General features: G+C 39.8%; 1 protein-coding gene across 1 annotated transcript in view; it reads left to right on the forward strand.

Moving 5' to 3' along the window:
* LOC126470042 (oxysterol-binding protein-related protein 8) overlaps positions 1-17,567 on the forward strand; it is a 228,000-nt gene that overhangs the window by 139,461 nt on the left and 70,972 nt on the right. The window contains 2 exon segments of the mRNA XM_050097538.1: positions 5,801-5,978; positions 12,172-12,268. Of these exon segments, the coding sequence (XP_049953495.1) occupies positions 5,801-5,978; positions 12,172-12,268 (275 nt within the window).

Here is a 17,567-nt window from a genome sequence, read left to right on the forward strand (position 1 = left end):
ATTCCATGACACACCTGAGGCTGCACATTTAGGACTTATTAAGACATACAATAGGACCTGCAAGAGATTTTTCTGGCCAGGTGTATTTAGGAGAGTCCATCACTATGTGTCACACTGTCGAGAGTGCCAGAGGAGAAAGGCATTTCCTCAAAAACCACCTGGCTGACTCAAACTTAGCTGAAACGCCTTTCCAGCATGTTTGGATTGACCTTGGACGATTTCCAACGTCTGCTAGTCTGTAGCTCTCAGCAGTATTTTGCAAGTGTAGTAGGTTGATGCATAGCTTGTCGCAGAACCTCCAAATCTTCCACTCAGCTCAGAATTAGAGCGCCCGCAATTAGTTCTGGAGACAGTTCTCCACATTACGAGCTTCCTTGAAATTATTTGAGCAAGTCTGGTCTTTTCTTCTTAGTTGCTAGGGTGATTCAACAATAAATTCAGAACCTAGGTGACAGATGTTCTTCATTTCAGCATGCACCATGATCAATGTCCGCAGCTCGTGGCCTAGTGGCTAGCGTTGCTGCTTCTGGATCACAGGGTCCTGGGTTCGATTCTGGGCCGGGTTGGGGATTTTCTCTGCCCAGGGACTGGGTGTTTGTGTTGTCCTCATCATTTCATCTTCATCATTCATGACAGTGGCTCAATTAGACTGTGCGAAAAAATTGGGACTTTGTACAGGCACTGATGACCGCGCAGTTGGGCGCACCACAAACCAAACATCACCACCACCATGATCAACAGTTGGTTGCACCCTCTTCCCTTTTGGCTCCAGAAACAGTCTCTTCAACATGATGAAAGGGACCTCCAAGAATACACACACAGTGAACAATATGATCTGTCCCATGGCTTGCTGCAGTTTCCCTAAGGGGTACCATTATTCATCATATGTTTGAATTGCTGATAATTAACAGACCCCTACCTTATTGCTCTTGATTCTTCCTACATCTGCATCAGTACTCTGCAAGGCATTGTATATTGCTTTTTTGGCGGAGGTTATGTTGTTCTGCTACTAGTCATTTCCCTTTCTGTTCCAGTTGCATTAAAAGTGAGGGAGAAACAGCTGCCTATATGCCTCCATATCAACCCTAATCTGTTACCTTATGTTTGTGGTTCTTAAGTGAAATGTACATTGGTGGCAGTAGGGCAAGTCTATGGTCAGCATCAAATGCTGGTTCTCTAAATTTTCTCAATTGTGTTCTTCAAAAAGAACATTGTCTCCCATCAGGGGATTCCAATTTGAGTTCCCGAAGCATCTCCATAATACTTGCATGTTGATCAAACCTCATGGTAACAAATCTAGCAGCCCACTTCTGAATTGCTTTGATGTCTTCCTTTAATCCACCCTCGTGAAGATCCAAAACGCTTCAGCAGTAGTCAAGAATGGGTTGCCATAGTGTCTTACATGCAGTCTCTTTTACAGATAAACCACACTTACCTAAAACTCTCCCAGTAAGCTGAAGTTGAGTATTCACCTTCCATCTACAGTCCTTACATGCTTGTTTCATTCCGTATCTCTTTGCAGCATTATGCTGACATATTTAATTGACCTGACTGTGTCAAGTAGCACACTACTAATGCTGTATTCGAACTTTATGGTATTGTTTTTCCTACTCATCTCCATTAACTTATATTTTTCTACATTTAGAGGTAACTGCCATTCAGTGCTCCAGACATGAGACATTGGAGCCTTCCCAACAGGTAAAGTGGAACTCGCATCTCATTTTTAGTCTGATGGGGATCCCAGACACTCGAACAATACTCAAGAATGTGTTGCACTAGCATTCTATATGCAGTTTCCTTTATAGATGAACTACTCTTTCCCAAAATTCCCTCAATAAAATGAAGATAAGCATTTCCATTCCCTACTACCAACCTGACATCCTCATTCCATTTCGTATCACTTTACAATGTTGCACCTAAATGTTTAATTGATGTGACTGTGTCAAGCAGCACACTTCTAATGCTGTATTCAAATGTTACATGATTGTTTTCCTCCTACTCGTTCACATTAACTTTCATTTTTCTATATTTAGAGCAGGCAGCCATTCATCACACCAACTAGAAATTCTAAGTCACCTTGTATCCTCCTACAGTCACTCAATGAAGACACCATCCCGTACACCACAGTGTCATCAGAAAACAGCTGTAAATTGCTGTTCACCCCATCACTCGAGTTACATTACAGCATTTCTTGTAATCGTTAACAGTATCATGCTGCCATGGTAAAAAAGACTAGGTTGCATCAGACTTTTGCACACGACTGTTATGTATTTCCATTTAATTTAATTTATAGTGGTGTGGCATGCACTGCCTCAGGTGTTCGTAGTCTTATTCAGGATTTGGCCGTGATTTTCTGATGAAAGCACCACAGCTGTTAGAAGTCCCCAGTAGAAATATCGAGTAATGCTCCCTCTATAGCCATCCATAACTACAAAAATGTTGTCAGTGCAGGATTTCCTGCATGACTGACCTCTTGATTATGTGCTATAAATGTTTGTTGGGATTCATGTCCGGTGATCTGTGTGGCTAGATCATTTGCTCAAATTTTCCAGAATGTTCTTCAAACCAGTCACAAACAATTTTGGCCCAGTGACATGGCGCATTGTCATCCATAAAAATTCCACCATTGTTTGGGAATATGGAGTCCCTGAATGGCTGCAAATGGTATCAAAGTAGCCAAACGTATCCATTTCCAGTCAGTGATAATGCTTGCACAGTGTCTTGTTGACAACTTTTGTCCATGACTTTGTGGGGTCTTTGCCACACTCAAACCATACCATCAGCTGTTACAAACTGAAATCAAAACTCATCTGACCAGGCCATGCTTGTGCACATGTCTAGGGTCCAACCGATATGGTCACGAGCTCCGGAGAGCACTGCAAGCGATGTGGTGCCTTAGCAAAGGCACTCACACCAGTCATCTGCTGCCATAGCCCATTAATGCCAAATTTTGCCACACTGTCCCAATGGATATGTTCATTGTATGTCCTACATTGATTTCTGTGGCTATCTCACACAGTGTTGCTTGTCTGTTAGCACTGACAATTCTATACAAATGCCACTGCTCTCTGTCATTGAGTGAAAGCCATCAGCCATTGCATTGTCCGTGGTGGGAGGTAACGCCTGAAATTTGGTATTTTTGGCACACTCTTGACACTGTGGGTTGCGGAATATTGAATTCCATATTATATCCAAAATGGAATGTCCATTGTGTCTAGCTCCACCTATAATTCTGTGTTCAAAGCCTGTTAATTCCCATCATGCAACCTTGATCGTGTCAGAAACCTTTTCATACGAATCACCTGAGTACAAATAAGAGTTCCACTAATGCACTGCTCTTTCATACCTTGTGTATGCGATACTACTGCCATCTGTTCATATGCATATCACTATCTAATGACTTTTGTCAGCTCAGTGTAACATACATTTTTTTAAAAATGAGTGGGCATGTTATTTTCAAGTTGGTATCTTGTATTGTGCAGTGAATTGTACATACTCTCTCTCTCTCTCTCTCTCTCTCTCTCTCTCTCTCTCTCTCTCTCTCAAAGTATATAAAATAATTACCATTATTTCTTAACTGTTGGAATAATTTACTGCAGTCGTTACTGTGCTGCGTTCAAGAAACTATGCAAGTCTGTTAGAGCTCTGAGTGATCCATAACTTTTACTTTCCAATAGGTCTTCGTCATGTTGCAGACCCCTGACTCAACATCTTACTGCTTTGGCCCACTCCCATGTTCGTTGAACAGAATGATACTAATAGTGTCATGGTTTTCAGCAACACTCATGGGCCACTCCTCCTATTCTATTAGGGAGTTCCTGGGGGGCAAAAAAAAGCAAATTCCTTTGTTATGTTGTTGATTATGCTAGTATATATTTGACAGCATGTTGTCTGTATATGATTCATGGAAGTTGTATCTGTTGTTAACTTTTCTGAAGTTAATTTCATGTAGTGACTCATTCCATGACCATGTAGATTTACTCATCTGTTTGGTCCTATGGAGTTCTCGTGTGTAAAGTAAATGGAAAAACAAAAGAGTTGATAGGGTTTGCCCCTGCAGTGTGTCATTTTCAAGTACTGCACTCCTGATGAACTTTGAGGAAAGACTGCTTCTGATTTGCAGTTTCAAACTAGTTGCTTCAATCTTCCCAAACAACTTGAATGGGAGGCATGGAACGGAGACCCATCAAAAGTTCTACGTGATGTCACCTGTTGTATCTGATTTCAGGATGGCTATAGCTTTCACTTATTTACAAGTCTTAGTGATATTGCCTACTTACATTCTGTATTAGTCCCTAGTGCTGGTTTTAAAAGTCACTCAATTTTGATGTCATGGAGTATGTGAAAACCTTAGTTATCATCAGAGCAATATAGGGTGCGGTTCTTTTGTAGTACAAGTTGAATGTTGTAATCAGGTGTGGTGTGATTTGCAGTTACTGACCAAGTAAGTAGTACAACTTGGGCGGTACTAATGGTAGCTAAATTAGGCAATAAGGCCGGTACTACACTATCAGATTTCTTTGACCAGTATCTTTGTCAAAGAAATTTGATGGTGTAATAGGGAACTTTGACAAATGACATCAAGGTTTTGATCAAATCTAGGGCCTCGCTGTAGATTTGATCAAAGCAGTTGCTTGTCTTCTGTTCACTGCAATGTGACATGTTACCACATTCAGCACTAACATCGCTGCAGCATTCTGTCATCTGTAGTGTTTTTATAAACATTGCCGGTAAATACAATTGGTGTGTACTGACAACTACAAAATTAATAGAGATGTATGAAGCTGATGAGGCACTTAACAACATGAGGCATGCTGAATACAAAAATATATTAAGAAGATTGGAGACCTGACGTAACTTAACATAACTCTCTCCTGTAGCAAGGAATCGGAATGTTACAGTGAGCCTGTCTTCTGCAGATATAGCAGTTCTTAAGTGAATGTTGTGCTGTGTGATATGAGGACATATAGACATGCATGCTCATCCATTCTTAAGTAATTGATGTACGATTTGATGCCCTCCACTATAAGCTCACGTAACAAGTTTTGTTGAATGCTTTTATCGTGTCGTCATAAAACCTACAGCTTCACCCAGGTACGTTTCCTTGCTGCGGTTAATAACAAGTTGTTGTTGTCAGCCATCTTGAACTTTGACGAAAAATATGACTACAGTGTAATTCCCCTTTTTAGCATGACATCAAAGATCTTTGTCAAATATATTTGATGAATATTGATCACATCTTTGATCAGATCTTTGACAAAGAAATTTGATAGTGTAATATCGGCCTAAGGCCCTGCTGTAGATAATGTTAGATTTTTTTGCGCATTTTAATTAAAGTTGTATAAATGCATTAAGTCGGGTTTTTATGGATACATTTCCCCAGGTACTACTATTGTGATAGTCTTTTGAACAGTCAACTAATTGTATAGACAGTTTGATTTGTTTTAATTTCTTAACAGTGGAATGCTTCGATAACTTAAGATTCGTCTCTTAGAATTTTACTCGTAGCAAATTTATTGGCAGAATCATTGTTTCATTCTTTAATTTGTAAATTTTTAAAAGCAGAACTGTTGGTAGCTGCCCCTTCCTTCCTCCTCCTGCCTCCTTCCTCCCCACTCCCCCTACCCCCCCTACCCTCCTCCCCTCCTCCCCCCTCCCCCCTCCCACCGCCCCTCCTCCTCCTCCTCCTCCTCCTCCTCCTCTTTCTCTTTCTCTTTCTCCATCCTCTCCCTCATGTGTGTGCATATGATCAATGTCTCTCATCAATAAGCATCATTAGTAACTGCTGCAATTTATTCAGGGCAGTACTGGAGGATGATGCCTTTACCAGAATGAAGGGTGTTGTAAAATGGTACCTGTCGGGTCTTTATAAAAAACCAAAAGGCTTAAAGAAACCTTACAATCCAATCCTTGGTGAAACATTCCGCTGTTACTGGGAGCATCCAAATTCATCTCGGACTTTTTATATTGCTGAACAGGTATTTCCACTATAATTTTGTCTATTTGGTATGTATCTCATTAAGATGTGTTATTTTACTTTCTAAAAGCAAATAAATGTAATGTGGTAAGTATTTTATTGACTTATGCAGTAGTGTTCTGCTGTTTTGTATGATCTGTTTGAAACACTCTTTTATTATTGATGATATGTATAGCAATATGGTATTTTTCTTTTAATTTATTGTGGATTTGGTGAAAGCTTTGAGTCTTGTACATCCTCAATACCTGATCTGATTTCGTACTCCCATTTTCATTTTAGGGAGGTACAATTAGCATAAGACACTCAAGCCGAGTTAAGGTACTTGTATATGAACAGTATTGTGTAATATACAGTTGCTTTCAGTGAATTACATAATATACAGTTGCTTTCAGAAACTAACAGGGTAAACCTGAAGTATTTCTGCAGGGAACAGGAGTTTTCCCAAGAGAGAAGCTTTCAAATTATTCATGAAAAACTGTGGTATAACTTTGAAGCCCAGTGATTACCTGTGGAATATGTCTGTTGAAGGCTGTTGTGTCATTTTGAGGATGTAACTTAAGGATGTGCTCACGACATAAAACTAATGATGGTATTCTAATTACAGTCTTCAGCTTCTGTAAGAAGTTTTTGGGTTTGTGCCTTCCATTAGAGCTTCGTATATAACATATTCGATAACCAGTAAACCCCCCCCCCCCCCCCCACTTTACGCATTTCATTGGATTGACCCAAAAAAATGTAAGATACAGGATCGCATAGGAAACACTAAAAGTGAAAATGAATGGATTACTCTTACTGTCATTTTCTTTATATTGTTCAAAATCTGAAATAATTGTTTTAATTTCTTTCTAACAGCAATTAGCTCGACTTGTCTCTCCACAGGATATGAGGCATAAAACACATTATCATCACCTGATGCACTAGCAATGTACTGTCTCAAAATGTTAATAACCTCCATAGCTACTCTACTGCTTGGCATAACTGGTTCTTGTTCATCTGCTTCATGATCCTCTTCACTAGTCACCTCTCTCTTCCCTTCTTCAAAATGTTTGCTAATGGTGCTCTCTGCTGTTGGCACCTGTGAAATGATGACTGAAACATCAACACCAGCATACTCTTAACATGTAAACAATATGCCTATCACAGAAAAATCTGTAGGCTGAGGCAAATCTTCTTCCAGTGATTCTGGTGTATCTTCTGTGAACCCTGCATTCATGAAACAGATAGAAACAGTTTTGGCTACATAATGCATGGCATCCAAAAGTGATATGGTCATAGATTTTGGGTCCGTGCCATTATCGTGCATAAATATAGTCTTCTGGACAAGCACTTTTCAATATTTCCATTTAAATGAATGGATGATTAACAGATCTAATGATTGAAGCTCACTCATACAAATAGGAGGCAGTAACACTGACTTCATATTTCTGAGCCTCAGATTGTCAGGATGTGCTGGATATCTGTCAAATAGCAGCGTTATTTTCCTATTTTTTGCCCCCGTCTTAGTGTCCAGTGCATGTGTGGTGGATGTGAAAATGGAACCAGTTACCCATGAACTGCTGTTGGAGTATTAATGAATGGGCAGAGTCCTCACATTTTTTTGAAAAACCTTGCCTTTTTAAATGTACCAGTTACCAAAGAAGATAAGTTTTTAGACCCATCAGCATAGACCTCTGCTTACTCAGTTTCTCACTGTGGCATTTCTCACTTTTACAACATACGATCGTAGTTGGTAACGCGTTATAAAAAAAAAGGACCAGTTTCATTAATGTTAAAATTGTTTTTTGGATGATAATCTTTAAAGATATTTTGCAGTTCTTTTTTACATTGGTCCACAGTTCCACTATAAACATTTACATTTTTACCACACCATTGGTTGTATACATTATGAAGAGTTTTAAACCAGTCAATCCTACCATTCGATGCTGTGAAGTTGCTGATCCCCATTTTTGCAGCAAATTGAAGTGCCCTTTCTCTGAATACATTGCTATCAAGTAGAATTCCCAACACTCTTGCTAACAAACCACTCTGCAACAAGTTTATCCGAAAGATCATATGCTTATGGCTGAATGTATTTATGCTTTTTTCCCATGGAACCAGACTCTCACATATTGATTTCATTGTTGGGGCCAGTTTCTCTCTGTCACATCCAGGGTGCAAACAGAATGTCCTTGGTCCTTCGCTAATTGAACTTGCGATCCAACATGCGGGAAAAAAAAATTATATATATATATATATATATATATATATATATATATATATATATATATATATATATATATATATATATAAAAACAAAGATGATGTGACTTACCAAACAAAAGCGCTGGCACGTCGATAGACACACAAACAAACACAAACATACACACAAAATTCTAGCTTTCGCAACCACCGGTTGCTTCGTCAGGAAAGAGGGAAGGAGAGGGAAAGACGAAAGGATGTGGGTTTTAAGGGAGAGGGTAAGGAGTCATTCCAATCCCGGGAGCGGAAAGACTTACCTTAGGGGGGAAAAAAGGACGGGTATACACTCGCGCGCGCACACACACACATATCCATCCACACATATACAGACACAAGCAGAAATATATATATATATATATATATATATATATATATATATATATATATATATATATATATAACTTTAAACAGTGCATATATATATATATATATATATGCATGCACTGTTTAAAGTTACAATAGAATGTAACTTTTACACTACTGTTTGTTTGCTTTTCATTATCAGTACAGTACTATTTTTCTGGGGTGGTTAGAATTATAGCTCCCTTATTGCGTTCAAAGAAGCAGTCACTATATGGAAAAGGTAGAATATAAATTTTACTGACTGCTCTTAGTGAAGTTTAATCTAATAGCACTTTTTGTTTCAGAATTCTTAATTATATGTGCAGTAAACATTTATTATTTAGCGACTAAAAGACTAGGAAAGCATAGTTCTTTTCATTATTGCAACTTAAATGATCCGACAGTAATGACCCTAATAGCAATGTTCATTCTGCTCTTTGTGCTGTTACAACAGGATTAATTGAATTTCACAATCATTTATACAAATAAACCCTGCTTTTGAAGACTGATCCCTGTAATGGACTTTCACGAATCGTCGTTACTTCCGCATAAAATATGCTAATCCGTACTAGATGCACAGTCTTAGGTTGGTACAACCTGATGTTATACATAAACATTCCTCCTAGAGATGCTCTGTAACAAGACAACAATTTCTGCCCTTTTTCTCACCGAAGGCATCCCTAAGTCGAGTGACCTCCTTGTTGGCAACAAGCTGTACATTTCATGCCTATTGTTCTCTGTTTACAAAGGCTGCCAACTTTAGTGTTTTAAACAACATTGTGTTAAAAGTTTTGTTTACTGTAATTTCATAATGATTATCAATAATAGGTCTCACATTAGAACACGAATGTCTTTAAATGTGTTTTCATGAAAGACTTTTGCTTCCATGTTTTATTTACACTACTGGATATGATCAGAACGAAGAAGGAAATGCACGTTTGTGTGTTTCAGCACTTAGCCATTGTCTTTGTTATAATCACAAAGGCAGTGACTGAGTGCTGAAACACACAAATGCATGCATGTGTTTCCGTCTTCATTCTGACCATGTCCAATGGTGTAAATAAAACACAGAAGCAAGTTTTTTATTCATAATCACTTTAACATAATGGTAAATAAAGCTTACAACACAGTATTGGTTAAAACACTAAAGCTGTCTGTCTTTATAAACAGAGAACAATGGGCACAAAATCTACAGCTTACTGCTGACATGGAGGCCACTCAGTTCATTCATATCCTGGGAGAGAAAGAGGTCAGAAATTTTCCTTGTGTTATGGAGCATCTTGAAAAGGAATGTTTACATCTGACATTAAGTCTTACCAGCCTAAGACTGCATGACTAATATGGATCAGCGTTTTTCACGCATAAGTAACGATGATTCGTGAAACCCATTATAGAGACAACTGTCTTCAAAAGTAGTGTTTATCTGTATAAATGACTGTGATATTAAATTAAAGATGTTGTATTACAATGCAGTGAGCAGAAAGAAGGTTGCTACTAGAGTCGCTGTTGTCAGATCATGATTATCATTAAGGAAGTGACTCAGCATACTTTCCCATCCTTCCAACCACTGTGAACGTATAACACAGGTGGCTGTGGCCCAGTGCACCAACAATGAAAATCTTGCTTACTGCACTAATGCTAGATTACCTTATAAGTAACTTTGCATATAGGCTGCATTTTCTGCTTTGTTCCAAGGCTGACTGTGAGCAGGAATATGATGCACTTTTTCGAGAACTCTGTATGAAAATAACACAGAATCATTAATGATGGGAAAGAATTGTATTGAGAGAATATGACTTCTGTATGGACCAACAAAAAAGAACATAAAAAGTGGGAAAATGTAAACTGCAGGAATGTAAAAATGGGTTTTGCTGTGTATGGTGTCTTCTGCTGTACTAATTGTTCTACCATAGTAAGAGAATTGACTGTCTGTGCAAGTTGAATTGTAATGAACTGGATGCACTTCCTTTGTTAAAATTGAAGGCCAGCTTATAAGTAGTGATCCAAGAGTTGATTCTCTCCATGTAATGATTTGATTTTGTTTTATTTTTTAAATCTGTAAGACGTGTACTTGCATCACACGATAAAAGATGGCTTAAGAATCATCTGCTACAGTTAAGCCCAGTAGTTAGTGTATATTAGGGAAAAGAACATAACACTGAAAGCAATGAAATGCTGTATCATTAATTTCATAATTTCTTAATTTCCACTTATGGAAATGCTAAGTGTTACATCTTGAAGCTCCAGGCTGTGAGGATATTCTTCGCATAACAAAAACTGAATGATTCAACTTTCATTTGATTTGGAACTGATATCCTTCATCTGTATGGGATGTGACACCCCACCCCCTCCCCCTCCCACCAGCGCCATGGGCATGGATACACTCTTGTGTTCATTGTGACATGGAAGCAAACAGCCTTTGAATGTCATCTTGACAAATTTCTCACCATGACAGAAACACAGACTGGGCAGGCTGGTTAAGGACCTGAATATTTCTCAATTTATGATATGAACTGCAGTTCTGTTTTACATTATCCTGCTGGAGTATGCCATATGGTTCCTGATCATAAGTGATATTAAATGTCCTTACAAAAATTACCAAATCACTCCTGTTATCCTGTTCAATAGCTCCCTACACCACAATTCTAGGAGTGTCAGGGGTACAGGACTCGAGAATCATTCCTTCCCTTGACCTTTTGTCAAGTTGTGCAATCTGACTACCATAAGCACAAGCAAGACTCATTGTGAAACACCCAGAATGCAACTAATGTCCCAGATGACTCGGACAGTGTGCAAGTCTCTCTTGTCTGTTAGTTTATTAAAAACATTGTCCTAAAAGGTCAAAAGATCCTAGAAACATTTCTCTCGTAACTGTATGTGAAACATCTGCCAAGTATTCCTCAGTAAACAAATTTGCCTTATCACCATACTTCGTGGAAACCACACATGCCATGGATAACTATTTAGTAAATGACTATGAGCCTGTGGAGACTGAAACATACCTCACAGTGTTAATTTGCAATTGACTGAAATAAAGACAAATACTTTTTAACACAGGTTAATATTTAAGATGGAACAACATTACATGTACTTGTTGAAGTAAATTGGCAAAGTATTCAAATTTGTATCTGAGTAATTGCACAGTGCCTTAAAGTGTGTTTGAGACATGCTGTATGGGGACTAGTAGCACATGAGACAATTCTAAATATAATATTTGCTGTGGTTTATATACATCATGATGACTACTTTTCTTTGCAGGAAAATGTGTGGTGATTTCTCATGTGGAACTGTTAAAATACATATTGCCCTTTGGATAGAAGAATGCTAAATAGAACTTCCCCTATCTGATTCCCCAGATGTCACGTAGCCCCACAAAGATAGTCAGTAACATGGAGGACAAAAACTTACATCTTATACTGAATAGAAGTAGTCCAAGACAGAATAAAACAATTCTATTTGCATTCAAAATAGATTAAAACATTTTTTAGATGCTGTGAAAATTTATCAGACAAGTTGTTTTGTATTCTTAGATATGTCTGTTCTTGCCCATTTACATTTGTTCTGTATCAACTTTGAATATTCATCAGTGTAATGGTTTTTCTTTTGTGTTACAGATTTCACATCATCCTCCAGTGTCAGCATTTTATGTAACCAATCGGAGAGATGGATTCTGCATCAGTGCCTCAATTTTAGCAAAATCAAAATTCTATGGTAAGAACTAAATATATGGGTGGTGAACATATTTTAACTTTTTTTTTTCTTCCAGTCATGCTTCTGGATTTTGATGCAGAGATTTGCCTGCATGTGCTTAGATAGTAATTGTATGTTTATCACAATAGTCGCTGTAATCTCCAGCCCCATTACTTAATTGCTGCTTGAGCTGCAACCACAAAAACCAGCATATACTTGACGGCAAATACTGTGTGCTGTTGTTTCAATTGCAGAAAGCCCATGAGAAACTAGAAAGGAAAGGAAAGGAAAGGAAATAGAGAAAAAGTGTTGATAGCTGGCATAGCTGAGTAACATAATTTTCAAGTAACTTCCAAATACTATTATTAAATTGTAGTGAATATTTCACAGCCATCTGTACTGTGAATTTTCTTGCCCGTATGTCAATCTTTGCTGCTAACTATGTGAGTAAGTAGTAATCACTTCCTTGTCCCGTTTACTGAACAAAAATATTCTCCTGTGTTTCATAAATTTTCTTTGTAAGAAAGGAGTCACTAATACTGCAATGGTCTTGTGGTTAATAAAATCTTCTTAGTCTTCACAACATGTCAAGTTGTTAAAATCCCATGAGTTTCAGCCGAGTATTTCTGACTCATTGCCAAGTTGTAACTGACTTCCATGTCATTAATGACCTAATCATTGTGTAGTCATGCTGCAACAGTGACATCACTAGTGCTCAGCCAATTTCAAAATATGACAATATTTTCATCCCATGTTCCCACACCCATTTCAATCTTGTCAGGGTTGAATCTAAGTTGCTGACTGCCATCTTTATTGAGGGTGTTTCCTGAGATTGAAATTATAATCTTCTCCAGTTGCTATTCTGCCCAAGAATTCATCCAGTCTTGTAATGACAGATATGATGCTTTTTGCAATTTAGTGTCATTTTTTTAAGTGTCTTCTGTCACAGCTGAATTCAGAGGATGGCATAGGCATAAACACGTCTGTGTTCTATCTCACATTGCTCCACAGTGCGCAGTGTGCACTGTTTGTCTGGTGTAATAGTAATTTTACCTATGCTGGGCATTATGGTTGTTTTCTATTCACCCTTCCAATTATCTTTGAAGCCTTTCGCAGTATTGATAATTAATTTTTTGGGTATTTTTATGCTTTCTCATAGATTATTTCACTTTTTGCATCTCCCTTTACACCATAATAATTAATAGGATTTCTGGCAATAATAAATAATTGCCATCCATTATGTATTTCTGGTGTATCTTCCATTTAGAACTGAGAATTTCATTGATACATGTACAATATCTGGTTTCTTAATTTTCCACTTCCAGTTCATTATGAGTATTACTGCTGCTGATAAATGGAAGTAATTCACTTATTTTACCCATTGTGTTATTTCAGTTGACAGAGAGAGAGAGAGAGAGAGAGAGAGAGAGAGAGAACAGATCCCAATTGCACCTCTGGTTTAGCCCCTCCATCCTGCCCAAAACAGAACTGATGTACACTCCTGGAAATGGAAAAAAGAACACATTGACACCGGTGTGTCAGACCCACCATACTTGCTCCGGACACTGCAAGAGGGCTGTACAAGCAATGATCACACGCACGGCACAGCGGACACACCAGGAACCGCGGTGTTGGCCGTCGAATGGCGCTAGCTGCGCAGCATTTGTGCACCGCCGCCGTCAGTGTCAGCCAGTTTGCCGTGGCATACGGAGCTCCATCGCAGTCATTAACACTGGTAGCATGCCCCGACAGTGTGGACGTGAACCGTATGTGCAGTTGACGGACTTTGAGCGAGGGCGTATAGTGGGCATGCGGGAGGCCGGGTGGACGTACCGCCGAATTGCTCAACACGTGGGGCGTGAGGTCTCCACAGTACATCGATGTTGTCGCCAGTGGTCGGCGGAAGGTGCACGTGCCCGTCGACCTGGGACCGGACCGGACCGCAGCGACGCACGGATGCACGCCAAGACCGTAGGATCCTACGCAGTGCCGTAGGGGACCGCACCGCCACTTCCCAGCAAATTAGGGACACTGTTGCTCCTGGGGTATCGGCGAGGACCATTCGCAACCGTCTCCATGAAGCTGGGCTACGGTCCCGCACACCGTTAGGCCGTCTTCCGCTCACGCCCCAACATCGTGCAGCCCGCCTCCAGTGGTGTCGCGACAGACGTGAATGGAGGGACGAATGGAGACGTGTCGTCTTCAGCGATGAGAGTCGCTTCTGCCTTGGTGCCAATGATGGTCGTATGCGTGTTTGGCGCCGTGCAGGTGAGCGCCACAATCAGGACTGCATACGACCGAGGCACACAGGGCCAACACCCGGCATCATGGTGTGGGAAGCGATCTCCTACACTGGCCGTACACCACTGGTGATCGTCGAGGGGACACTGAATAGTGCACGGTACATCCAGACCGTCATCGAACCCATCGTTCTACCATTCCTAGACCGGCAAGGGAACTTGCTGTTCCAACAGGACAATGCACGTGCGCATGTATCCCGTGCCACCCAACGTGCTCTAGAAGGTGTAAGTCAACTACCCTGGCCAGCAAGATCTCCGGATCTGTCCCCCATTGAGCATGTTTGGGACTGGATGAAACGTCGTCTCACGCGGTCTGCACGTCCAGCACGAACGCTGGTCCAAATGAGGCGCCAGGTGGAAATGGCATGGCAAGCCGTTCCACAGGACTACATCCAGCATCTCTACGATCGTCTCCATGGGAGAATAGCAGCCTGCATTGCTGCAAAAGGTGGATATACACTGTACTAGTGCCGACATTGTGCATGCTCTGTTGCCTGTGTCTATGTGCCTGTGGTTCTGTCAGTGTGATCATGTGATGTATCTGACCCCAGGAATGTGTCAATAAAGTTTCCCCTTCCTGGGACAATGAATTCACGGTGTTCTTATTTCAATTTCCAGGAGTGTATTTGTGTTTTACTTTGAAGAGAGCAATGTTTGAAGCCTTCAACAATTACTGTAGAAGACTATTATTAAAAAGTGTTTGACAAAACACACAGAAATTCAGGTTGTATGTAAAGATTGTTGCTGTTGGTGGTATCAAAGTTAGTGTCCAGACACTCGTAAGTGAGACAGGGATGAAACTGAGGGCAGCAAAATAACAGTAGAACTGCTGAACTCGGGTTTTCAAGTGTTCCTTCACAAATGAAAACCCAGGAGTATTGCTTGTATTTAACTCTTGCACCACTACAAAATTTGATATAGATATCAGTGCCAGTGGTGTTGAGAAACAGCTGAAATCACTAAAATTGACCAAAGCTCCAGTGCCAAAAAGGGGTACCTATCAGATTCTGTACCAGATATGTGGCTGAGATATCCTCTGTCTTAACTATAATCTACCATAGATCCCTCAAAAAACTGTTCCCAGTATTTGGGAGAAAGGGTATCAGAAGTGATCCACAAAACTGTCCCCTATTATCCTTGACATCTGTTTGTTATAGAACCTAAGAACATAGTCTTACCTCAAATATAATGAGGTATCTTGAACAGAATGACCTCCTCCATGCCAACCAGGGTGGAATATGAAAACAGTGATTGTGTGAAACCCAAGCCATTTCAGAACAGTCAGGTAGATGAAGGACTTTCAATTTCTGAAACACAATAGACTCAGTACCACAGCTATGCCTATTATCAAAAGTACAATTGTTTGGGGTGTCAAGTGAGTTTTGTGACTGGGTTGAGAATTTTTTAAGAGTGGGTGCAGCAATCTATGGAGAGTAACTTTGGGTGTGCCACAGGGAAGTGTAATATGACCCTTATTGTTCATGTTAAATATTAATAACCTTGCATACAATATTAATAGTATCCTCAGACTTCTCATTAATATTAAAACTCTAGGTAACCTCTTAAGCAACATTTTGAACAGTCGGTGGTTTAAAGTACACCAAGGTGAAAAGAAGAGCACATGGCATATACTCAGTGATGAGTTACCTCAAGGTTCTGTTTTTGCTCTGTTGTTGTTCAGTCTCTTCACCTGCTGAATTTTACCTGCCAGAAATTCCATTATGCTGATGACCTTGAAATTTCATGTCAGAGTGAAGTTCCTTCTGAGTGTGAAGAACACCGAACAAACAGCCTCACTAAATTTTATGAATATTTTCAGACATGGTGACTTAGAACTAATGTTTCTAAAACAGAAGTGTGTCTTTTCCACCTCTTTAATCACTTAGCACCAGCAAAGATCACCACACAGTTTGCTTGTCTTGGCATAGTCAAATATAATGATATGTCAAAATACTTTGGGATAACATTAGACAGAAAACTGACAGGAGATAAATACCTCTACACCACAGCTAAGAAGATACAAACACGAGTGAACCTGATGAGGAAGCTGGCAGGTAGCACATCGAGAGCAAATATGTCAGTTCTCTGAGGAGAACCCCGTGCATTGGTATACTCGGCAGCAAAGTTTTTGCTAACCAGTTTGGCTCCATAGCATTCACATGAAGAAAGTTGATGTTCATGTGAATGCTGCTAGGAAAACCATTAGTGGCACAGTCAGTTCTGCACCTACAAGCTGGCTACCAATACTATCAAACACATATCCAGCTCATCTTCCTCAAAAGGCAGCTCTCTACAATATTTGCCAGCAAGTTTCGAAAAATGAGTCAATTCCTCATCATGAAGACTTACTTCCGCTGCCTAGAAACACCTCAAATCTGGAAGGCCAGTATATGGAGGAGTCCAAATGCTCTCCACTGGGCTATACTGTAACACTGAGTGGAGATGTGAGTGGCAAGCCAAATAAAGCCAGAATTATGAACTTATTGACTACCCAGTTGCTACAGTTCCGGGCTTCTATCATCTGAGGGAGGTGTGGGTACAGCTTAACGGACACTGAGCTGAAGAAGGTATGTGCAAATACAACATGCACAAGTGGCACTCTTGGACTGACAGTACATGTGACTTTGGTGGCATTCAGAAAGCAAGTCACATTGTGAGCGAGTGTCCTAACAGACGATTACCTGGTGGTATCGAGAGTCAGTGAGGTGCTCTACTGGGTTGAGTCTTGAGACATTCATGTGTTGTCTTGGCCGTCTGATATTTATACAGTGTAAACAGTTGCACAGGTGAATTTTTTTGTTTAAATATATATTTGGTTTCTTGTAATTGATGACGATGATGGTGATAACCAGTAATTAAGTACTGTGTGAAAAAAGCTGCACAAATGTTCTATCAGATCTTGGAAAGACTAGCAACTTGCTTTAAATGACCAAAAATGTAGAATTTTGCACTTAAAAAAATGAGATGATATGCATCCTATGACTACAGTTTCAGAGATTCACAGTTAAAATCAGTCAACT

Source organism: Schistocerca serialis, chromosome 3 (assembly GCF_023864345.2).
Source record: "Schistocerca serialis cubense isolate TAMUIC-IGC-003099 chromosome 3, iqSchSeri2.2, whole genome shotgun sequence".
Lineage (NCBI taxonomy): Eukaryota > Metazoa > Arthropoda > Insecta > Orthoptera > Acrididae > Schistocerca > Schistocerca serialis.